The sequence below is a fragment of the Ornithodoros turicata genome, chromosome 4, assembly GCF_037126465.1.
Source record: "Ornithodoros turicata isolate Travis chromosome 4, ASM3712646v1, whole genome shotgun sequence".
NCBI classification, from domain to species: domain Eukaryota; kingdom Metazoa; phylum Arthropoda; class Arachnida; order Ixodida; family Argasidae; genus Ornithodoros; species Ornithodoros turicata.
In genome coordinates, this window is record NC_088204.1 from 15,448,397 (window position 1) to 15,473,238 (window position 24,842).

The 24,842-nt window shown below is 44.8% G+C and overlaps 2 protein-coding genes and 1 long non-coding RNA gene across 5 annotated transcripts; all 3 read right to left on the bottom strand.

The window, feature by feature from the left end:
- Window positions 1-1,486: 1,486 nt before the first annotated feature.
- Window positions 1,487-3,250, bottom strand: LOC135391170 (TBC1 domain family member 7-like). The gene is made up of 6 exons (XM_064621302.1): window positions 3,014-3,250; window positions 2,700-2,884; window positions 2,479-2,619; window positions 1,982-2,127; window positions 1,780-1,909; window positions 1,487-1,687 (listed from the first exon to the last, which is right to left on the bottom strand). Exons 1-6 carry the CDS (start codon window positions 3,198-3,200, stop codon window positions 1,640-1,642), a joined length of 837 nt encoding a protein of 278 aa, XP_064477372.1. The 5' UTR covers window positions 3,201-3,250; the 3' UTR covers window positions 1,487-1,639.
- A 1,683-nt stretch (window positions 3,251-4,933) lies between these two features.
- On the bottom strand, window positions 4,934-24,414 carry LOC135391169 (mannan-binding lectin serine protease 2-like). Its single transcript, XM_064621301.1, has 15 exons — window positions 24,252-24,414; window positions 23,019-23,092; window positions 22,635-22,833; window positions 21,133-21,314; window positions 20,853-21,074; window positions 20,599-20,766; window positions 19,615-19,824; window positions 18,114-18,266; window positions 16,011-16,161; window positions 8,899-9,101; window positions 7,683-7,979; window positions 6,888-6,994; window positions 6,512-6,711; window positions 6,162-6,444; window positions 4,934-5,212 (listed from the first exon to the last, which is right to left on the bottom strand). The coding sequence occupies exons 1-15, from the start codon at window positions 24,320-24,322 to the stop codon at window positions 4,994-4,996; spliced, it is 2,739 nt and encodes a 912-aa protein (XP_064477371.1). The 5' UTR covers window positions 24,323-24,414; the 3' UTR covers window positions 4,934-4,993.
- Window positions 11,566-14,883, bottom strand: LOC135391171 (uncharacterized). Of its 3 annotated transcripts, none has more exons than XR_010421887.1 (6): window positions 14,759-14,883; window positions 13,717-13,755; window positions 13,453-13,606; window positions 12,978-13,036; window positions 12,010-12,750; window positions 11,566-11,644 (listed from the first exon to the last, which is right to left on the bottom strand). It is a non-coding gene; the product is annotated as an uncharacterized LOC135391171 (long non-coding RNA). The 3 variants fall into 3 exon arrangements; XR_010421886.1 differs by lacking the exon at window positions 12,978-13,036 and having other exon boundaries at window positions 12,010-12,126; window positions 12,566-12,750; window positions 14,759-14,876; XR_010421885.1 differs by lacking the exon at window positions 12,978-13,036 and having other exon boundaries at window positions 14,759-14,881.
- Window positions 24,415-24,842: the final 428 nt, after the last annotated feature.

Genomic DNA, 24,842 nt, shown 5'->3' on the forward strand with positions numbered 1-24,842 from the left:
GGATTGAAATTGTAACTGAACAACAACAACAACAACTTTATTAGGAGATGATGAATGGGGACTTTCATCGCCAGGGGCGATACTAACTGAACACTTCTGTTTGAATCCATGTAATCACATTTGTTGGCCACCAAGTACCGTACAAACTAGCTGACAAAATATTCGAAGATACTCTTGTATTATCTAAACATGTGTTTAAGTGCTAAGACTCTAACGCCTACAATGTGTCCAGTGGAGGTGAGAAAGAGCCATTGAAGAGAGCTTATAAAACGTTAGTCCCGCAGGCAAATAGTTGTGTGTGAACATTTCTGGTTACTGCGTTTTCTCATTATAACATATGAATATGTGTTTCAAGCAATCAGCCAATACTGAACCGACGAGCCAGAGAACGAGCAAAAGATGATCAATCAGAAATCAAAGAAAATCAGAGAAAATAGAAAGACATAAAATTTCTAAAATAGCCATCATAAAATCTTCCGGAGTGCTTCTGCAGCATTTTAGAGCAGGAACGGTTGCCATGGGTTGAACAAGAAAATTAGAATTCTGGGTATTTAATTAGTATTCTGGGGTGGCCGAGCAGATTTCCACCTACTCACTTGAACGATAAGCTACCCACCCATTGCGACGCTACGGATCTATTTCTGTATTATGCATGTATAGTCCAAGTGTTCTAATTAGAAGCGAAAATATATTTGGAAAACCTTACACGGCATCTCGTTGTGTTTACATACGAATAAAAACGGGGCTGCCCTCGGTACTTTTTCTTTCGAAGTTTCGGTTTCGTTTCCAATTCGCGACTGCACTGCCACCAGGCTGTCGTCACGAAAACTACTCAGAGCCCTAGCGGTGACCCCGAAAAGTACACTCAAAAACACAGCAGACGACCGAAGATACACTCAAGAACGTCGTTGATAGACGACTGTTGTTTAGTGCTTGGCGTTTTTAAATCTACGAAGTGATTTCAGTGGTGCATACCTGATTCTGTGAGGTGCAGACACAAAACCATACGGTCAGCGATGGATAAAGGAAGGATGCTCAAAATTGCTGGAATCACTGGGTTAGCAACTGCCTGCGGCATTGCCTATCTGCAGTATAGAACACAGCGAGACTACGCGACAACACCTTATTTTCAGAAGTCACTGCAAATACTGAAGGAAAGCGAAGCCTCGATGAAGCTCCTTGGAGAACCAGTAAAAGTATATCCGGTTGACCTCCGAGAAAGCTGGGTTCGACGTGATAAGGCTATGATGAAGGTACCACTGAAAGGGTCGAACCAACGCGGAGATTTGTACCTGTTCGCCGAAAAAACGGACAAATTCTCCGATATGGATGTCACACGACTAGAACTTGCTCTAACCAAAATACCGGGCCAGAGGCTGCTCGTGTACAGTTCTCCAGATGAAAGCAGTAGCACCTCAACACCAACATGGTGAACAAATTAAACAATTGGACTGTGCTATTAGATAAAAGCGCTGAAGTACATACACAAACTTCGAGACACACTTTTCCTTGAAATATTTCTTTATGATGCACGAATTATGTATATTTGCAAAAAAAAAAGAAAGAAACTAGAAGTAGTGCAAATTTGTGCAGCAAGGGAAATGAGAAATGTTTGCATAATAAATTCACAGAAATGAACTTAGGCAAGAGTCTTGCTGATGATAGCACTTGAAGCTTCTTTAGGAACCTGCACATGAGACACGATAGCTATGAACATGATGAAAAAATAAAAAACAGAGCTGCATGTCATGCGAGATAGAACCGATCAAAAATGATTACATTTTCTATGGCTTGCAGGATGTCGGATGCTGTTTTGTGATGCATGAGACTCGAACGTATTGATGTTAGCAGTGCTGTAGCAACTTGTGGTAGTATCTTCGTAGATCCCCCAACGACTCTGTCCCACACCCTGGATGAGATAAGGAGCATGAAACCATGAAAACTACAGTTAAATAACGAAAACACATTCCCATTGACTTACCTCACCAATGCATCAGTGTCCAGGACGTCTGCAAAGCACCTCTGAAACCATGTGTCGACTGGGAGTACCGACATCGCCTTAACCTTAATGAGGTGCTGATACAATTCGTGATCTTCTTTATCAAGAATGTCTTCCATCTGTTTCGTCTGCAATGCAAAGCATGCATCTTATCCATAGCAATGTCAATGTGCCATTATATGCTGCTTCTGTTTTCCAGAATTTGTTGACTGACATGCGTATTGCAGATACACAGGCAGCAACAACACGGAATAGGTCTTGTGTCTGTGTATTATTCGCCATATGTTTACATGTCGCAGCATGACCTACATGCTCAATATGTTGATGAACAAGATAAAAACTCGTGACATGGAGAACTAAGGTATAACTAAGGACAATCAATCAACTGCCCAGCCACTGACACCCAATTAGTATGTGTTCTCTCTGCTATCATTTATGTGGTGTTAGTGTATGTTACGTTGTATGGTGTTAAAAGTTACCATTAGGGACGTATCAGTCGGGAGACCTTTCAGGAGCTTCCAGAAGTTTCTCGTCATCCAATAAACTTCTTGCTCGGAATTGCAAATTTCAGAAAATGCTGAAGCAATACTTCGAAGGTGTTGCATCTCTTCTTCTTGCAGCTGGATTAAAAAAAAAAAAAAAAGAAGAAACGAATGAGTTTGAATGAAGAACGCGCGTGGTCTGCTGGAGGCTTTCTTACCTGCTGTTCAATGTCCAGATTTAGTTTCCCTTCACCAAGAAGGTACATCAAGACGATAGCATCGGGCAAAGGAGTTGTTTCATTTACAATACGCATAATTTCTAACGCATTTCTCAGACACTTCCACTGCTCTTTCTGATCGTCTTCAACCCTTTGTATGCTAGCATCATACGTTGGCAGAATACCTGAAAGGAACATTGGATTCTATGAACCGCTATGAAGTTAGGGTGCCTGAATAGTAGCTCCCGAGCTAGTATTCAGTGTGAATGCAGCGACATTGATCCTTCCAACTAGCAGACGAAAACATGTCTCACCCAGCAGTATTTTCCAGACCACATGTCTATGAATAGAAGGCACGCAGAACTTTCTACAGAAATTAAGGAGCTTTTGTGGGTCGACAGGTTTCTCATTAAGCAGTGCTTCTATGGATTTGTTTTCATTTATACAGCGAAACCCGACTTTGTCGTAGTAGTGAGACCGAAAGTTGATCTCGGCCGCCATGTTGTTTGCTTTCGCGTCCTTGGGCACCCTGGCGGTCCATTTACAAACGAGAAATTGCATCGGAACCACTGGCGAGATGGTCAGAAAGGGGCACGCTGATTTTTGTGGGAAAAAAATAAAAAATAAATAAAAATACGGCAAAAATGTAACTTATGACGCTGATTGATTTATTGTTTATTCAATATTTTAGGGCGTGACAAAAGTTACTCAACATAGTAACCAAGTTGCAGTTACAGAGAACATGAAAAAAAAGTAACTCAGTTAATGTTACTCTTACACTAATCTCTTACCGCGTTACAGACAGTACGTTTTAAGAATATAAAAAAGTCGAACAAATGTAACCCTCAGAAACTTTGAGTATTGCAATGTCTGAGCAACTTAAGTTACAGTTACATTTTACGGTTACTTTTACCAGTGGTAACTAGTCACAATAACAAGTTGCTCTTGTAAAAAGTGACCAGTTACTGCAACTAGTGACTGCAAAGAGTAGCTATAGTTACAGTCACAAGTTATTGTATCTTAGTTACTATACCCAAGACAAAGAATTTACATAATTTGTAAATCAGGCACAGAGTGGTTGCTAGTCCATTGCATGGTCACATGTTGACCATACGGAATCCTGTTGTTGAACCCTCGCACTGTCCTAATAACATAGTGACACTATAGTTTGTTGTACATGTGGCATGGGAAAATACGTCTGAGGCATTACAATATAACGAAATAAATATGCCAGAAGTACTATGCAATAAATTGATAATAATATAAGACAAACAACGACAAGTATTAACGTATCAATACTCAGGAATAAAAAAAAATGGAAAATCAATATATACGTAGGTACATATCAGGAAGAAAAAAGGAGTAAACCCTGGAACGTTCAGCAGGAACAAACACTACATATACTTTTCTGTTATTGAAGCATTCTGTTATCTAATCTCAGCGCTGATCTGGCTGATAACGCGGCGACGGTGACCCTCGTTCCCTCAAGCTCAAGGTATGCCACCGTCGTCGAACCTTCACCAGCTCGCTTGCCTGTTCACCCTTATTTCATCTGATAACGCGGACCTGACAACATAATATGGTACTAACCTGGACCACCAACCGTTCATACCTGAATATATTAGTGCGAGCAAGCGCGAAATACAGACACAGATCCCTAGTCTAGGAAAACCTTTTTTGGTGCAACGAACTTTCTATCGTAGCTTGTCCTTGTGTACATGTAGCATGTTGCTCACGCCCATCACGCCCTCACGCCCATCGGCGCTTTTCAGCTAATGTTACTGCATGCAGTTTGTTTTCCCAAGTGTGAAACACACAGCAACAGTTACCTGCATCTTCTCCTTTTCCTAAACGTCCAGGAAGTATCGGCGTCTACTTTGCGCCTCCGGGGGGACAAGCGGGAAATTTGCGCCCCTCCCCGTATTCTTGCTCCTCGAAAGTTGGCTTTTTCTGCGCCCCTTTAGGCGGGCTCAGGGGGGAGGGGGAAGTTGCCCCTCCCCTCCCCCCGTAGACGTCGGCCCTGCGCCCAGGGCATCGCGATATATAAACTTAGCAGCGAGCAAGCCTTGTACGAGCATACTTATCCAAGCAATAAATGTTCAGGTTATTACGGTGTTTCAAATTCCAGGCAGATCTCTAGGCAGCGACCTCATAGCACAGCTCTTCACGTTTTACAACAAGCATACCTCTTTGAAACCACGGTAACAAGAAACCAAGGCCCATATCCCCCAGCCTTCAATACAACAGTGTATTTCACCGTCTTGTGCACCATCTACAAACCATATAGTGTGCATTCAATACAGAATGGTGTCACGAATCCAGTCGTGGTAGTTTGTCACTTTGGTGTAGTACCCGTAGTGACCTTTCTTGCCACATGCTTCGCCCCAGCTGACGATGCCAATGATGTACCACCTTTCGTCCTTCTCGACTAAGAAAGGACCTCCACTGTCACCCTGACAGGCGTCTCCGACGATTTCCTGATCGTAGCCCGCGCAGAACATGTTTGGAGTTACCTATGGGTGAAACAAATAATGACACACTTTTGCCTTGTATTCCTTATTCGCGTTCTTCACTAGCAAGCCACAGTCAGTCAAATGCTGTTGCACAAACCAGCGTATGAGAGCCTCCGTCACTGTAGGCTACCGCATCGAAGGGACTGAGTTCTGCACTTTGTCCGCTAACCTGTATTCAGGATCCCCGTCATGTTCTCTGCCTCAAAGACCCAGAAGCACTTAGCCCCGGCCTTTTTAAAGTCGCCGTCAGTCATCTCAGAGGAGAGCTGCTGACACTGAACATTGCAGAGCTGCTTCGTGTGATTTGTTTGTTATTGACTGTGCGTACAGCTATTGCTAAAATTATTGGCATTATAACAAATGACAATCGAACATCTCGTTGCAGTGCCATGTTCGCGTTGGTTGATCTGTACTCTGTATTCATTGCCAATGTACTTGCCTCCCTTATGTAATGCCCCAACCTGACACCAAACATGTCAAACGCATCGGGCTATGCTGGCATTATCCGAACTCGTGTGAATGTTCCTATAATGAATTTTAGTATGCTAAACACTGCACTTTGGTCATATGTACATCGACACTTTATATTAAATAAACAGTGTTTTGTGCGTCATCAATGGACCTCTACCCGAGGAACGTAATCTGAATGGGAGGGCTGGGTTCCACGAATGGCCACTTGTTCGCTGCCTCCTATTGAAAGAAAAGTAGGACCGAAGGTCCATCATATCACATCACATCACACCGAAGGTCGCGTCCCTTTCAGGGACCATCGTAACCCCCTCAAGACTTTGGCTTTCCTGCGCGACCTTGTTCGCTCCTACCTTCCAGCGTAGTTCAACTCTACCAAATTGGTGGCACTGTCGAACGCTATGACGTCATTTGTTTACAAACAGGGAGAGGTCAATTGATCCTGTGATGCGACGTCGAATCCAGAGGTCAAAGCACCTACCCAGATTTTGTCCTTGATGGCGCCTTGGCAAGTCTTCTCATCCACTATAGGCAGGCGTATCTCCTTCAGGTATCGCGGACGTTCTCCGGATTCTGTTAGCTGCCCCCATCCTATCACAGTGCCTTGCCTCGATACGGTTTCGTTGAAGTACTCTCGGCTGAGGTCTACGTCTTTGCCTAGACACACGGGTATGATGTAGTCCGTGACATCGACGCTGTCTCCAAGCCGAACCAATGCTATGTCGTTGTCGAACTTTGCTCCCGTTCTACTGGAGTTGAACTTTCTGAATGACAAAGGGGGTAAAAGGTGAAGGAAAGGAAAAGGTTTTCCTTTGGCATCGTATGCCTTACGGATGCAAATGGAGCTCATTGATCCACGTGACAAACTGTTCCGTTTCTACGATGTACTGGTCGTGCTTGCCAAGTCGAACTTCAACATGCTTGATCGGGATGTCGTACGTGGTGAAGCAGTGAGCAGCAGTCAATACCCATTGGTTGTTCAGGAGGGTTCCACCACAAAAGGCATCTCGATTCTCTATCCAGAACATCACCTGGCAAAAGGTGTCCAATCGTACATCACACAATGCCTTCGCTTTCAAGAAATGGAGCAGCAGACCCCTGATGGGTGTCACCCAGCTCTAATGTTTGTAAATAAACAGATATTTTCTCTCTCTCACACACACACACACTATATGTCTATTGGAAAAAGTAGCCACAGGTTGTTCACCTGCCATGGATAGGCTCCCTTGATGGCGTCTTTGCCCCCGATAATCTTCCCATGTTCCTGATGAGGCTTGTCCAAACGAGGTTCACCAGCAAAAGGCTTACCACAGACTAGAGGAAAAGGCGAAGCGAAAGCAGTTGGTTAGTTTGTACGTGAATGGGACTCCATAATTTCGCAATTCTTAGACGCGTTATTTTCAGCAGGCAATTACGGGTCATTCCCGTAAATTATTTGTGTGACGATACTCAACTAATCGATATCAGGAAAGTGATTCACATCCAAAGAGGACGGTAAGCGGCTATCAGTCATGTGAGATCTTGTATAAATTGCCCCTTCCCCTTGGCTCGAAGATCCTGTGGAAATTACGTGCTTTTTCCGCACGCAATTCCGCAGAGCACGCAATTTCCACAGGATCTTGGAGCCAAGGGGAAGGGGCACGGCCCCCCTCCCCGGCGCCCCTCTTGGAACGTCTATGACAGTTGGCGCTGCCGTGTAACATTTTCAACCACATTTGAACTCAACGGTGGGTGAAAGCGCTAGTGCAACTAGGGTATAACTCGATTGAAACTACAGCAATGCAACAACAGCAATGTACACAATGTACAGCAATGCAAACAATTGCCACAGTGATTTTTCGAGACCCCCCTGGACCCCCTATCTGGAGGATACCCCCAAAATTTTGTGAGATTGCCCAGCATTTGTCAAAAGCATGGAAATACACCCCCTTGCGGAGCCCCCCCCCCCCCCCCCGGACGAAATTCTGCGTAAACCAGCCTGCAAGCGAAACGTATTGCATACTTTCTTCGACGTTAGCGGGCGCTGCTACCCTGAGTAGGGCAGACTTCTCAATGCTGCAGTTGTTGCGGAGATCGGTGACGCGGCACGTGTAGGCTGCTGAGTCCTTAGGCGTAGCATCCTTAATGTACACCATTCCAATCCCTTCTACGTTAGTATACCGGGGACTTTCAGGAAACGGAAGTCCGTTCTGAAGCCAGGTGATCTTCACTTGCGAAGGAGGGACGTTGGTGACAACACACTGCATGATGGCCAACGCACCTTCGGTGAGGCGTTGATCGTCCATCGTCTTATAAAAGGCTACAGGACAAGAACGAGGGGTGTCAGTGCAAAGGACCGCACATGTACGAAAGGAAGAAAGAGATAGAAAGAGAAAGGAAGGGGTAGAGGCAGAGAGAAAGAAAGAAGCAGAGAGAGAAAGAGAAAGAAAGAAGTAGAGGTAGAGAGAAAGAGAGAGCGAGGGAAGGAGAGCGGGAACTATTCGCGGAATGAAGGATACCGTTACCTTGAGAGAAACACAAAAGGGCAGAGGTAGAGAGAAAGAAAGAAGTAGAGGAAGAGAGAAAGAGAGAGCGAGGGAGGGTGAGAGGGAAACTACTCGCAAAATGAAGGATCCCGTTACCTTGAGACCAACACAAAAGGGCAGGAGTAGAGAGAAAGAGAGAGAGAGAGGAAAAGTACTCTCGGAATGAAGGACGCGTTACCTCGGGACCCACACAAGAGGAACGGGGTCACCCGTTGGGTTGTTCGTGATTTGTGAGCAAAAGGAACGTCTATGTACGCTCTTCATCTCCCTCTCTTTCTCAAGAAGGCCGGCAAAAGGCCAGAGGGCAAAAGGCCAGAGGGAGAAAGAAAGAAGGTAGTAGAGGAAGAGAGAGATAAAGAAAAAAGAAAGAGGTAGAGAGAGAGAGAGAGAAGGAAAAAGAGAAAGAAAGAGGTCCATGTCTATGTACGCTTTCCATCTCCCTGTCTTTCTCAAGAAGGCCGACAACGCGGAGCGCTCTCCCATTGGTCTCCTCAAAGGATTCGTCCAATCATCGCGGGAGATCGTTCTAGGAAGCTAATCCCGGGGCCTCTCCGCATCGTCTCGCCTTTTGAGACGGAAAGGGAGAGGGTGTTCGTGTCAAGGTAACGGCATCTTTCATTCCGCGAGGAGAACTTTTTGCACTTGAATGTCCCTTCGAAACAACACTTCCTTCTCGATCTCGTAGACACTTACATATGTCGCATTCACGACGACGGTTCGCGTTCTTCATGATTATGGTGGCATGTGCCTCAGCCACACTGTTATCCTGTCTCACGATACACGTGTAACGGCCCTTCAATTTCCTGTGCATCTTACGAATCCATATGGTTGTTGGAGACACCATGTAGAGATCTTGCAACGGCATTGAACCGTTCAGAACAGTGTTGTCCTTCTTCCTGCAAGTAGGCAACAGAGAAAGTGAGTGCTAAGCGGAACAAGTCACAAGACGAGACGAAAGTAATGAGGAAAGCCTCTGTATGAATCAGCGCCACAAGGGATTATCTCACAGGCAGACTTGTACGTACAGGTCCCGACAAAAGTTTACGGAACACCACAGCGACGTATTTCTTGATCAGTACGACACCCTAGCAATGAACAGGAGTTCACACAGTTTTTGAGAGGTACACGGAGTACCCAGTCACTTCTCTGTAAGTCTATCTGCTCCCGTTTTCTGCAAGGGTGTCGCTCCGATGAAGATATACGCCATTCCGGTGTTCCGTAAGCTTTTGTCGGGATCTGTACATACCTTGAGTACGTATTCAAAATACTGTATTTTAAATACATTTTCCTGTATTTTGGTACTCTACTCAATACGTTTTGCGACAAGCATGTTTAAAGCATTTGAAGTACTTTTTTTTTTTTCAGCGAGTGCTACTCAGTGCTCAAAATACTTTCCTTCCTCGTCAAGCAGCGAAAGACCCGAGCTGGCATACAGGAGGGACTACGAAGTTTTGGGTCAGAACATAATATCAAAGTTTACTTGAGTTCACCAAACATATTACTTGACACCGAGACCTTGCAAATAAAACATATGCTTAAGTATGGCGGATGAAGTTTATTCCTTTCATCTGTACGACCACGTTCAGAGTACGCGTTTCACTTACTGCTAATACTAAAGTACTTTAATGAGTATCTTGAATACTGCTGGGAGCATTTAATACTCTACTCAAAGTACTTTCAGTTTTGTTTTCAGTATTTTGTACTCTATTTTAAATACATTTTTTACGTTGAGTAGTTAGTATCTTATTTTAAGTACTTTTTGCGCAGTATTTTGTACATGTCTCCTCACAGGTACGCTAGCAGCAACATCGTACTGACAGTATATGCAGTCACAGGAACGGAAAGTAGTGTGCGTCTTTGAGTTTGAGTTTGATTTGGGATTTTCCGGATCATACAAAGATATCTGGGATCATACAGCGCCGCATTAATCATGTTGGTTTGTTGTCTAAGATTAGCCGGATTGATTCATATTGTCCATAACGTTTTATCACTGAGTGTGTGTCCCCCTCAGGTAATGCTACGTAGCGAGCAACGTACGGTTAATTTTCGAGCCATTGTCTGTGGTTATTTTGCCTTAAGTAATGTATGTCACTGTTACTTAGGTGTGGAACTTTGAGTACCTCCAAGCGAGGGCGTTTTCTTCTTTTTTTTTTTTTTTTTCTGCCGCTCCAGTGGACCAAGCATGGCCGCCGCTGTAGAGGATTGCTTGCGTGGCTCCTGCGAGACTGTGGTACTTTCCTGGTTTGGTTCCAGCGGATTCCATTCGACCATGGAAGCGTAACTTTAGTTGGACAAAGGTCTCTGGAAAGTACCACAGCTAGCGGGCTCCACGCAAGCAATCTCGTACCCCGGTAGAATAATGCATTCAGCGGCCCGTCGGCAAAGTGAAAACGTTTGCGGTACTTTTCGGGTTAAAAACCTCCAAGGACGGACGGACGGAGCAAAGCCATCATTTACACAAGGAGACATCGGAGCATGTGGCTTATGTTTATTGATAGGGTTCCGTGTTTTCGGTTTTTATTTTTGGACGGATTCGGCGTATGTTTTTCGGTGCTTATTGATTTTCACGAAATCAGCGTTTTTCGGTGTTTAGCCTGGCGCGTACATGGTTTACCCGACAATTATAGGCGAATAGAAATCACAATGTAATTTCCGCACGACGCTCATTCAACGTGGCATTGTTCGCTGCGGTGGCGTTTTACCCCTTACAAAAAAATTGATCACCTTTCTACAGGAAGTGGGTAGAACATTAATCACCCAGCCATGAGACTGTGTATAGAAAGTATCCAGACTGTCTACCACCCACGTCACCTTTTTATGGGCAATTGGAACACACCTTCCTGTAGAACGTCTACCGACAATTGGGTGACTAAAAGTCTACCCACTGTCTGGCCAAAGTCTACCCACCAGGGATACCCTGGGCGGGCCAGACCCCTCCATTTCTTCTCCGTTTTCTAAATTTGTGGTTCTAAAAATGATATTGCAACCGTACAGGCGCACAAATGTGAAAGATGTGAGGCAGTTTACAGACAAGTGCCAGCTGCACTGCAAACAATATTCCCTGAGAAAAAAAAAAAAAACTCTAAATGCATGGCAGCTGTATTAATTGTGAACACAGTGAAAAAGACTGAAAAGTTTTTTCGAGATATATGACACAAAATCGTGAAATTCACATGCCGCTGTATTCCTACATTACGTGTTAACCCGAGCTAAAAGATGTGTTCTTGTTGTTTAATGGCTAATCATTATTATGATTGGATACTGTATTATAGAAACAGGCACCAGCCTGTAAAAATTACTGTCTATCATTTCATGAAATAGTGTTTGGCCTGTATCATTATCAGACACCCACACCACATGTTATGTGTTCATAAAGCAATATATTCACTGAAATGTACAGTGCAGTAGCTTTCTCCAGCACAGCAGCTTGGAATGGCTCCTGAAATCAGAACAAAACATGAAATTAAGAACATTGAGTGTAAGGCATACGAAAAGACAAGACATATTTATGTATTAACTGAAGTGCTCAACACACAGTTTGAATCTGCGCACTTTAAAAAGCACAATGCACATACGTGGACAAAGTACGTGAAAGCACAGAAGTATTTGTGTTGTGCCCTGTAGTATTCAGCTTATCCTAACAAACACATGCAGAAGATGCAAGGAACAATACCAAGACTCACAAATAGGGCCTCAAAAGCACAATGGTTAACGGTCAAAAGTATGACATTTTGGGAAATGTGGACCAAACAGAAATAATCAGCACCAAATTGCAGACTAAGAAAGGGCTAATGGGATACCTACCTTTCAACTTTACCCCAGTTCGCAGATGAGTGACAGAACGCAAACAGGTATGCTACTTAAGCTTGATTACCATTGGGGTGCTTTGTTCCTCTTTCAGTGCTGATGTGTCCAAAATAGCTGTGAAATAAAAAGGAGGGCATTTTTCAACAATCATAATTTTTCATGCTATAGCATCTCAGGTGCTGAACTGCCTTCAAAGCTTCATGTGCAGGTCGGCCATCTGTTCATGAATTAGAGAAGGCCACTAATTTTCTTCTGCCACCAGGAACTGGCACAATAAAATTTGCAAACCTAGCTGTCCACAAGTCAATGTATCACAACCAAGTTTGCCAATAACACCACGTTGCCTAGAGCAGCAGCAGGTTTTTCGGTATCTGTGAAACCAAGGAATAGAAAGACAAAAAAAAAAGAAAGAAACATTTGAAACACATGACCGTGAAACTTATTCTCACCCCACGGTAAGAATGAACAATACAAGGACGAATACAGCGGAGTAGTTGTCGACTACGTGATAACGATTTATGATACGATGAGTGTAATACATGAGAACGCATACCATTGCATGGATTGTAACATAAGAAACGTTGGTGGCAGGCACTGCACATCGTGGCGGGCACTGCACATCGTAGTTGAAATACACTCCGAGCTGAAGCGCCAATCCTTTCTCCACGCTCCTTGCAGTTAGCGTTTTGTCATTGTCCAAGGGAAGAACAATGCCTGAGAAGTGTAGTAGTGATGACCCTATAAGAGAGATAGATGTACATAAATCTATTGCAGTGACTGCAAATGCTTTGAGAGCCCATGTTGCAGCTGCAGCACAGATCCTTGTTTTGTGACAGCATACTTTCTTTCAGTTGCACAAAACAGAAATATGTTTTACACAAAGAAGAAGAAATGACCACTGCAAGGTGCCAATAGCAGTAAAAAAAAACTTCCAAGAAATGGAAGCCATATAGCCAGCCTCATACCAATAGCAGAGGCATGGTGTTGGGGGCCCTCACTCCACAGCTGTCTGGCCAGCTTTGTGCTAAAGAAAGATTGGATACCTCACTCAGTAATGCAAACAGTTGAACTCTCATATAATAATCATCAGACACAAGAAAATATGCAAGATTAAACACAAACAAAATATATAATAAAAAAATAACCATAAAGCATTGTGCACTCGTTACTCCTTGCAAAATTTTTCTCTGCACTTTGCCGTATCAATGATGGACCAGAAACAGAGACAATGGAGAAAATCGCCTGTGATTGCCTAGTTGCTGCCTTTAGAACTGCGTGTCTGAATTAAAGTTCATTCACCCCGCCCTGACACAACCTTCAGACATCAATCATATTACTTTGATCTTTGACATTTTCGTTTTCATGTGTGTCACCAAGAAATGTGTCAATGATCATATTATCACAGAACTCTCAGAATCAAGACGGTGCATGAGAACTTACAGTGTGGAACGAGGTGCAGACCTCATAGTCTTCATTAAAATATGCACAGACCGGCTTCAACACAAAGATATGTTTTCCTGGGCAGCCATGTTCATCACTGGAGCCCTATATGGGCTGCAGCAACTTTCTTGTTTGCGGCTTCCATTCCAGTCTCCTTGGGTACATGACACAGATACGTTATGCATAGATGAATGTATTTGGAAGTGCCTTTGATAGTCATAAAGGTATACTTGAGATAGCTTGCATTCACAGAAGGGAACATACTCGTTTGCTGCTTGCTTCTTGTCTGTATACGCCCAGACCCTGTTTGGTAATAAAATAGAGAAGGAGATAAGTCCACGAAAGTATTAAAAAAGGGCGTATAGAGGAATATGCCTGAAAAGGAACAGGTGTTGTCTGCGTCAGAGTAAAAGCTGTGTAGCAAAAAAAAGTATTGTGCTGCAACACTATCACTTCATGCAAACACCGCTCAGCTAACGAAACGCGTCACATTATATCGTGCCCTTCGTCAGATTTTCGTTAAACTCAGAGACGCGCAAACGTTATTCTTCCCATTCAAAGCGGGCTCTGCTTGCTGGTGTGCCATCAGTGCGGTGCCGTAACTTGATACCCGTTCATATCAGGCGATGTCGTCGAACGCTTTTGGTGCTAACAACCAAGATATACTCAAGCGTATACGGAACAAGGAAAAATACGTCTCGGCAACTCTTTTACCAATATTTCTGCTACTGTTTAATCCACATGTTTGTTTCATGCATTCTGTATAGAGCGGTGATATTTGCCTCATAAATAGTGCAAACACTTAAAACTATGTGAACGACGGCTGTACACAATGGCTTCATTCGATCAACGTCGGTTAAACTAGATCAAGGGTCCCTCGACTTGGAAGTGCGATTCAACTCTCTTTCGACAGCACTGACAAGCATTTAAAATAAATCTTGCGTCCCGAATTAACATTATTAATAAAAAGGTGTAAGGGTACTCAATCTCGGTTGAGCGTTCAATCTCGTTAACCGGCGTTGGTGAACCCCGGCCGATTTCAAATGTCCACGAGAATGAACGCACACCCATCCACTAGTTCCAGAATGTTACACACTGCTCATTTTAGTGGTTTGAGAAGAAAGTTTGAAGAACATGCATGGCTACGACATGGACAGTGTTACAAGTGAGAACACAGCGGAAGGCGACAACATTCCGTTGAAGAAGGCGCCATTCACTACGTATTTGGTAACACACAACGGCGGCGCATATTTCCCTTTATTCCAAAAAGCTGACAGCATAAAGGACATAATAAGAGTTCACATACCTTCGAAATCTTATTGCGAAAGCCCACGAGTGAGGCACAGCTTTGGCTATGACGATTTTGACAGTCGGGGCACGCTTGCGTTCCTCACACATGTGCCGGTTGCTGGAGGCCATGCAGATCCAGTGCGCATGCCCAGACACCTCCTCCCCCGCGAAATAACAGGAAACGCGCGTGATTTGAAAACACGGGATCGCGCCCGCGGCGATATGCCCGTATTTTTCACGACTATTTTTTTACATTGTGCTGTTGCTGTGTCAATCTCCTGTTTGTTTCATGTCATTACGTAACCGTGACTCTTAACATATTGGTATTAGGAATTGTTCCACTTACTGTGATGCTTGAATTTCTGTGGATTTCACTGATGCTGCCCCATTGCATAAACATCTGCAGTCCCTTAATTGTAGAATTATTTGCGATACAACTGTTAATCAGAAACTTAGTACTTTTTTCTTAGTGAATATAAGATTTTATTTATTGTTCTGACGTGTCGCTTGTACAAACTTACTGCAGGTGAGCTTGCGGTCAAGGTCAAATTAATGTCACTAAAGTGTAATGTAATCAGTAACCACATTCCAAATTATTGCCATCCGCAATGAACAGCATGAAAGCGCTGTTGTAGTGGTACATTAATGGTCTACCAACAGTCTGCATACCAAGTCGTTAAAACGACCACAGCGGTGAAAGCTAAAGGAAAAGCACAAGAGGTAGGTAGACTGTCTGTATACCGGGTACAAAGGAAGGAGCAAACCATAGAAAGGTGACATGGTATAAAAGAAGTACATAAGAGGACCACTAAAAGGTGAAAACTGTTTTTGTAAGGGACGGTTCACGAATTTTACGGTTAACATTTTTTTTACAACTATCGTATTTCTGTATAGTTTGCTGGTCTCCATCAACAACTTGCTGGGCATGTGCACACACACACATACATAAATGGGATGATGATGTGGTGGGGCATGTGCGGCAATTAATCTCTGTAATCGTGTTTTTCGATTAAAACCGAATGAGGGAAAATTTCCCCGGCGTATGTTTTTCGGCGTTTTTCGATTAGACGCGGTTCGATTAAAAAAATCGAAAACGCGGAACCCTACTGATAACCAAGGCGCTCTTTTTGTTTTTCGGGGCACGTTGCATGCTGTATACGCAAACGTGAGGCCGACAAGGGTGCGGCGATGTGTGTGTGTGTGTGTTTGTTTGTTTGTTTGTTTATTTATTTATTAGCTCGAGCTACAAGACTTTCCAAGTAGCTTACCAGGTAACCTGTGCATCCGGTAACTTTGGAGAGCATTTTATAATGTGACTGTCCTCACGCGGTACTCCTGCGTTTGTAGGAATTTCCTCAATCAGTTGACTGGCTGGAACAACGACCTCTTCTTTTGCGGGTTGGTTGCTCTCGACAGAGTCTGGTCACGAGAAAAAAGAAAGGAACGCTGTGACGTCGATGAAATTACAATGACAGTGGCATGCTGCAAGGGTGTAGTGACTCGCTGTGAGATCGACCTATAGGGGGCGACACTGTCACCTTTCTAGTGTGGATAACACGCCAGCTGATGTTCGGAGTTGATGGTTTTCTTCCGTAATTCTTGTGTATATTCACCGGAAGATCACTTGTGCCGCGGTGGTACGATACTGTTCGGTTCCCCAGTGCTCCACCTAATGCACCGAACAGTGCCGGATTTACAGTGGTGGGGGCCCCGGGGCACTGTGCTATGGGGGCTCCCTCGTGTATTCTATGTCTATCCAATGTGTTATTCGGGGTCGATATGCGTGGACGGAGGACAGATTTTTACCAAGTTTCCGTTTCAGGGATGCGTTTCAGGCATGCAAAACAGATTTCCCTTGGACAAAACCTTTACTGGTGGGGGCCCCTTTGTGGTGGGGGCCCCGGGGCAAGTGCCCCGTCCGCCCTCCCCTAAATCCGGCACTGGCACCGAACGCGGAACTAACGTGTAAAAGCAGACGACGCGAGGAAACTATTCACACTACGGTAGTTCATCGTTTCTCCGCAGCGCGCCGACACCATTCGATCTCGGAGCGAATAGAATTTTATGTACGGTCCCCTTCACGACAACAAAGACGATCACTTCTCTTCATGAACGAATTAGTGACTACGAAGAAATTGTTAACGATGACAAGAAAATAACGACAATTCCGGTAGAAAAACCACGTGGGGTGGTTCGCTAAGACGCCGAAGTGCCTGCGCGGTATCTCTAAGCTGCTGTTCCACTGATTGAAATTCTAGATATAGAATAATGCGTGGCGATTTTAAAGTGCCACTCCGGACCCGGAAAACAGCGTTCATTATATTTAGTCCATGAAACGAAGGTGCCTCCCGGATTCTATACGTGAAATTTCAATCCTGTTTACGAACGTTGTGCGTTTCTGTCAAATTTTGAAGATCTACTGAGCCTCCACAAGCTTCGATGACGCGAGGAGCAGGTGACGTAATCATAAGCCCACACGCTGAAATGATGTCATGTTCTGGAGAGGGCACTCGTCTCCTAGCAACGACGCCGGCGTCGAGAGAGGGTCATGTGGTGGAGGAGTCACGTGACACTGATCGAAAGAGGGGAAAATAGGAGAGATGTCTTCTCCCTCCTTTGTATTTTCTCGAAGGTCGGAGCGGTCGGATGATATGTCACGTGGGGCTCCGCTAACGGAGTGCAAAAAGTGAGCCCCCCGGAGGACGCGAAAGGCGACAACGTTGCCAGATGACAGCCGGGCGCTCCGTCGGAGCCTAACACGACGTCACAGCTCTCAAAAAAAAAAAAAAAAAAAGAAATTTCCCTAGCTTTCGCGTCACGTAGAGTCAAAATATTTTGGAGGAATGTAAAGTGAGACAAGTAGTAGTAGTAGTAATTAACTGCTAAAAAGCAGAAAAAAGTGAGACAAGAAGATTTCAGTAACATAACTTTGGTAGGATTCTGAAGACACGAGATTTAGTTCGTAGTGGCACTTTAAATACATCTTTATACAATAATGGCTACCAGAAAATGAAATGTCATGCACAAAGTGAACGTTACGTAGTCACTTGACTGCACTACCTCAATCCTATCACTACAATTAAAAAAGGGGGAAAGGAAAGAGAGAGAGAGAGAGACAGAAAGAGAGATAAAGCCGACATTGCATTGGGTTTTATTGGACGAAGGAAAGGCATAAAAAGAAGGCAGACAGAGAACGCCAAAAGGACTCGTGTTTCAATGGAATTCCCCCACAGCAACATATTGACTTGATGCCCCAAAAATGTTTGTGTTCACCCAAAAAAACTGGCAGCAGCGTGTATCCCTTTTCCAGCTGACCGTTGTTTCACACTGTGGCGCAACTCCATTAATCAAAATAATCAGCAGAAACTCACCGAGCGAAAGAAGCTTGTACCTTGCCAGAAAATGGCGGAAGTGACTAGATAAGTGATCGCTGTAGAATTCTAGGCGCATCTTGTTACTGGTCGAGAGTATCTCTTGCGTACTGTTGTACTTGTCAGCGCAGAAACGAGACATCGGAGTCCAGGCTACGCGAAGAAATCACAGCAGCGTTACAAAGAAGATGCACAGTCACAAGACAATGTGATGTAGTAATGAGGAAAATCCTGCCTGTTGCGCTAACGCCGCAAGCAGTGCGGGTACATTGGAGTGGACGGGTATAGTTGTCCTCCACCCTCATGCACGTGATATTTCAGTAAATTGTGCTTCCTGAGACTTCACATAATGGGCGTATAAGCCAACCGGAGGGGCATCGCCATTATTGTGCGCTTCACTAACGCCACCTAGATAAACGAAAACTTAGCCGATGTGGAGACGAGCCAACGTCGGCCGCATGGACAGCCACCAGTATAGTCACAGAAAGTCATGTGTTTGAAATCGCATGTTGCGATTGGCTAAAGCAGGCGGAGGACCCAGTTCCCTGTGAAGTCGGCCCAGGCCGCACGGTCACCCCCCCCCCCACCTGCGATAGTCGTGATGTTGCCCGCCGACGACTACGGCAAGTTCCATCACCACCACCATCACCGTATGTCCAAAGCAGACTTTCTGTATGTAGGTGGCGCTGCTTGTCTTACAGGTATCCGTTTTGTACAAAAATATTCCTCCCGGATCAGCTTCTTAATAGTGAGTTTTCGTAAAACCATTTTGCAACCTCCCGCTTCGGTACACGGTACGGTAATCCGAAACGCTATAACGATACGCGAGGCTGACGCTGTTGACGTTTTAGTACACCGTGGAAGGCACAACGTCGTAGCGCTCCCGCATGGCAAATCCCGATCCCTGAATCGTGAAGCCTTTCGATGTTGCGTTGTTGAGGAGCTCTGTTGTTGCAATCATTTCATCCACGAAAGCGCTACTCGCAATCACATTGAGAAGTTGAGAAGCATAAAAATGCTACGGGAGCCCGCACCAGCCATCTTGCTTCTCGCGTAGTTGGCCTATAGGTGGTGTGCACGTGACGTCACACCATAGCTTTACCCGTGCTTTTTCCCTCTTTCTGGTGAACCCGGTGAACCGGCGCACCCCGCCCATGCGCGTGCTTCTTTTCGCTCTTTCTGGAGACAGGACGCACCCCACCTATATCTTCTATAGTCTTCTGTAGTCACCTATATAGTTTCCTTCTCCTCGCGGAGCCCCGCAACCCGCGTGACGTCTCCTAAAACACGGTACGTACCGTAGATGCGTACCGGCGATACGCTAGCGAAGCTCCGATAGCGTCGCGCAATGCGCCATGAAACAAACGCCGTAGCGGGTACCGTATCGGATATGCAAAAACGGTCGACTAAACCTCTCTAATAAACCAGTATCAGCGGACGTGTGAAGTGCAAGTCTCTTTGGTTAAGAATATATGACTGAAATCCGCCGTTCGGAGCTTACTCTCGTTAGACAGGTTATCGTAGAGTTGGAAGTAGTGGGAGCTGCAGTTGAGAGGGGGTGCAGCCTCGGACACGTTGAGTACTGAAATTGAAATCCTAAAATCCGGTGGCGCTTCCAGTTCCACAATGCAGCTGCTGTTAACGGGCCATGCTGTCCCATCATCCGAGAAACTGATTGTGCCATTGTGAACTTTCGGTGCAAGCGCACAGTCTGCGAGAGAAGATTAATAAGTTACGCCATTATCATCATCATCATTTATCATTTGTATTTATATAATTTCCATGTCGCTCATGTCTGGCACTCATTACCTTTTGTATCCATCATAAGTATGCTATATGTTATTATAATTGCGTCTGTTTTGTTCCTGTTTTCCGTCTATTATTAATCCAACATCTACAGCTCTTTATTGCATTCTGACTTACTTTTGTGCATGTGAATCTATGTAAACCGTGTCTTGTAATTACGAATAATTAATCCAGAGTAGCTAACCCTAGTCTTCTACTCATTATGATCTTTGTTGTCGTTGCGCCACTAAACTCCCAATCATCATCATCATCACCTAGTCTTCTACTGGGCTTCCCAGACAATGTAACCTGTACACGCTAAGCTAAATGAAAAATAAAAACAAAAATGCCTCGCAAACAGCAACGCTAAAGTCACTGTGAATAATGACAGGTGTGAACGGAACGCGAATAGACCGTCCCTGTTTGTAAACAAATGACGTCATAGTGTTCTACAGCGCCACCAATTTGGTAGACTGGAACTACGCTCCAAGCTAGGGGCGAACAAGGTCACGCCCGAAAGCCACGGTCTTGAGGGGATTCCGATGGTCCCTGAAAGGGACGCGACCTTCGGTCCTACTTTTCTTTCAATAGGAGGCAGCGAACAAGTGCCCATTCGTGGAACCCAGCACTCTCCTTCCGATTTGTTTCGGTTTCAGTCTGTCTACCAACGTCATGATGACGTTTCTCGGGTAAAACTCACCTCCTTCCGTGGAAACCACAAGGTCTTCTGACCCCACTTCGTATTCAAGAAGAAACCCTTTGTGGTTTATCAGATCGTCGGACCTGAAGTACACCAGGACATTATGGCCGGTCGACCGTAAGACGCGCTTCTGCAAATTGCTGCAGAACCGCCCCAGAAGTGGGGACTCTGGAAGACAGTAATGGGACGGTACATACGTTTCGCGTGCACGTGTTGTTTTAATATGCACCATTGTTTTCTTAAATTCTACATACCGTGTGAAGGTCCATCGTAGACTTCAACGAAGTCAAAAGGGCAGGATTTTTCGTACTCCAGGACTATTTCTTGAAATTTGATGACAATGACATTTCCAGGTTGGACAGTGATCAGAGTCGAACAGTTGCTGTTTTCGGGGTATTTCAGCGGATATTTTGGGCTGGTCAAGTTGCCCCTGTCTTCAACAAGTGTGCTAGAACAACCGCGCTGCGACATGTCCCCTGAGACAGGATATGCACCCTATAGGCGACGGGTACCAACAGGGAAAGCGAAACTTACTTCCGTGTACGTTGTCTGTGTAGTATTCCAGCAGGAATCCTTTTTCTGTGTATTCTTCGTCCGATCTGAATATCAGCGTGACGTTAGTGGCGTTGGTGACTATGAGGTAGTTGACGACGTTGCCACAAACTCTCTCGAGGGGTTGTGGGGGAACGCCTATTTGTATCTCCAAGTAGTCGTACCTGCACAATGACTTATCGAATTCATTAAAAGCGATACGAAAAGGCGAATCACTGACACAGTCGCGTACAAGACATCGTGATTACCAGCTATGCACTGCACAAGGGGCCCATGTCCCTTACCCAGGAAACGGCTGTTTCTTGTTCTTTTTTTTTTTTTTTTCAATCGAAACCTCACAAGTGGGGGTGTCGCTTCTTATGAAGACTTGTGATGGCCAATGGAAAAATTACTACAGACAGTAAAAACTTAGTAGTTTAGATGCTCCGAATCGCTCCGAATATTTGGCTCGAATGAAAAGTAATGGCACGCTCTACTCATATCGTATCACAATAAAAACGCTTATAGGAGAATCTAGTTTTGATGACAAGCTTTCTGGCAGAATCTTCACTCCATCAGGTCACCGATAAGGTCACTGATGCAGGTCACAGGTCACCCGATGTAGTGCGGACTCTGTACGCTATAGATACGCTAAGCTATTTGACATACCTAAGGCTACTTAAGACTACCTGACTAGTTAAGACTACCGCCTTCGTGCACATTGATGACGCTCTTATGTTTTTGGCCATTTACATCCTATCGCACGACGACGCACAAGCTGCCAGTAAGGCTCCCGTAAAATGATGGTGGTGTTGGTGTTGGCGAGAGGGCTTGCCGATGTCGGCCTCACACACCCTAAGAAAAAAAAAAAGAGTAAAACGGGGAGTAATTGCAGCTTCTACTCCCCTAGACTGCAATTGCTCCCCCTTTTAGTCCCCTAACCCGACATTTAGTCCCGACATTTACTCCCCAGGACTGCAAATTGTCACTGAACTTCGTGAATGATCTCCTGAATGCAACAGTCTACGCAAATATGTGCCCTTGGTCAATTTGATGGCATAAGGCTGGATAACTCAGCCAACTTAGCAATTTTCCAGCCACACAGAGTAAGAAACAGTCAGCGCATCTTTCTTCGCGAATTGTGCCCTATGTATGGCGCAAGATTTTATACCACTCGATATATCATGGCTGACGGTTTGCTTCAAAGTATTTTCATGCATGCAGACGAATTATGTGCCGGGGACTCTTACAGCAGCGCGTGAAATGCAGTCTCCACTCTGTGACATTCATTTACTCCCATGCAATTACTCCCGAAAAGGACTATTTTTTGTGGCAATGCATTTAGTCCCCAAAAGGAGTAAAAGTACTTCTTTTTTTTCTTAGAGTGCAGAGGTGGGCAACGTCACGACTGACGCCCTGGGGAATGTGCGTTCTGGGCGGACTTCTAAGGGAACTGTGCGTAAAAGCATTTGACTGCCCCGACAAACAAACGTTCAAACACATACGGACACATCGAATCCTCCTCCTCTTCCTTAGGTTTTTCAATCTCCACCAGCTTGAGAAACACCGTGACATTTCCATCGCCCGTAATGGTCCATCTGCAGGACTCCATGGACCGGTAATCATCCGGATAATTTGGACTGGTCAGTTGGCTTCGGACAGACGTTGCCGACAAGTTACCGCCACAAGACGGCAATTCTTGTTCTTAAATGATTAAAACGAACGACACAATGTCAGTTGCATTCGCATATAGAAACAGCGGCCAAGAAGGCTCAAGGATCTCGCGGTATACGAAGATCCAGAATAGAAACTGTGAACACCTTCCATGTGCATCGCATGTATGGTCATAGGTCCATTATAGGCTACAAAGAACAGGTATTATAGTTTACCTTCGACGATAGAAGATCGTCTCCCTCTGTGAGCTTGTACTGAGCTGTCAGGGTCTCTTGAAATCTTCGTGCATCTGAAATAAGCTGTACGTCCATTACCTTACCACTGTTTAGTAAAGTTGACACGTGTCTCAAATTGCGCATCCAAAGCTGCATTCTCTGTATTTATATACGCGGTCATATGCTGTAAAAGCAGTAATTTTCGCGGCATTTTACGCCTTCCTAAAATATAGTGGCATACACTGCCGCTTATGACACCTTAGTTCAACTCCAAATGACATGGACCTGCATGGAGCTGCATGGGCTGCAGGCTCCAGTAGTGGCGGCCCCCCTGCTCCGACACCTTATTATTGATTTTTTTTCCAGATCATACTTACTTCAATCAATCAATCATTTTATTTTTGTACTTTGCTTTACTTTGCTTTGCGAATTTCACCATCGTCATCGTCGTTTTTTTTTCGAATTTAAGAGTGCGAGATATCATATTAACGATGAACAAAATGTGTAAAACTTGAACAAGTAATTCGCAACGAACGACTTGGAACTGAAGTCGAAATCAATCACTCAGTCCAATCTATTGTTGGACTATTTCAGTACATATCTAGCACAATTTGGCAACACTTATATATACGGCCGGGCACCGGTTCCACACTCATTCGAGCATTGCATTCATTGAATTGTGGTGGAAAAACGAAAACACTCATTCGAGCCGTGCGAACGGTCGTTATGCTCGATCGTCGAGTTCACGAAGTAAGGGTTTGAACCTATGAGGCTGTTCTCTGGGCGATGTCTTAGGGTTCCAGCATTCTGACTCAGATGAACTCCGTGGTGTATACAACCGCAACGCTGCATATAGAACGTGCATGTGCAAAACGAAAGCCCCGCCAAATATATGACCGAAATAAGATCGCGAAATCAACCACTTTTACAGTATGTGAAAATTATGAGCTTTTCTTTAGCACGTTTTGTGCGCTGCATGTTGTACATTCACATTACATAATTCAAATTTGCCTATTGTCGGCGCGCCAAAGAACTATAGACGGCGCAACATTAACCGGGAAACACCAATCCCCCCCCCCAATAAAATGGATAAAGTAAGCACAACGGATCGTATGCCTAATTTGCATACGGTAATGAACACCTAAGCGCGGAACCCGAGTTATAAAGTTACGGCATCCTCTGTGAGGTGGCACGTCGTTGAATATGCACCAAGGACAAGACCTTGTTCCTCACCTTCCGTCACTAAACAAACATGTCCAAAGAACCACAGCGGTTAATCCAATCCACCAGTCACTAGAAAACATCCCTATACCTCGAGGCAAGCAGTGGGGCCTTGGCTGACAGTTGACTCGTGAAGTCTCGTGCGAGATGTTTGCAAGGGAGTTTGCGTATGGCCACCACCCAGAAAATGAAGGAGATATCTCCAAAGTGTAACCCTATACTCTGTCTAACGTCCTTATCTGCTATTTCCAAAGGTCTGCGGTGGAGTCCCAGGAAGAAATGTAGACAGACAAAGTCTAACGCAATAAGTAGAACATGGCCTGCCATTTTATCAAGTCACCAGTTCGTGTAGAGTGGGAAATCGTGAAGACATAGAAGAAAGACAGACCTGTTTATATGCAATCTCCATTGAAGCGTCCCCGCTTCCTTTGGAACCCCAAGCCAGGCTACGTCGTAGCTATGTTACCCCGAGTGCGTACAATACAACCAGGGACGGATTCAGGGTTTTTCAGAAAAGGGGAGGGTTTGCGCGGTCTGGGACAGTATGTTGCCTGCACAGCCTAAGAACAGTTGAAGCACTCGGTAGCGACAGAAATTCAGGGG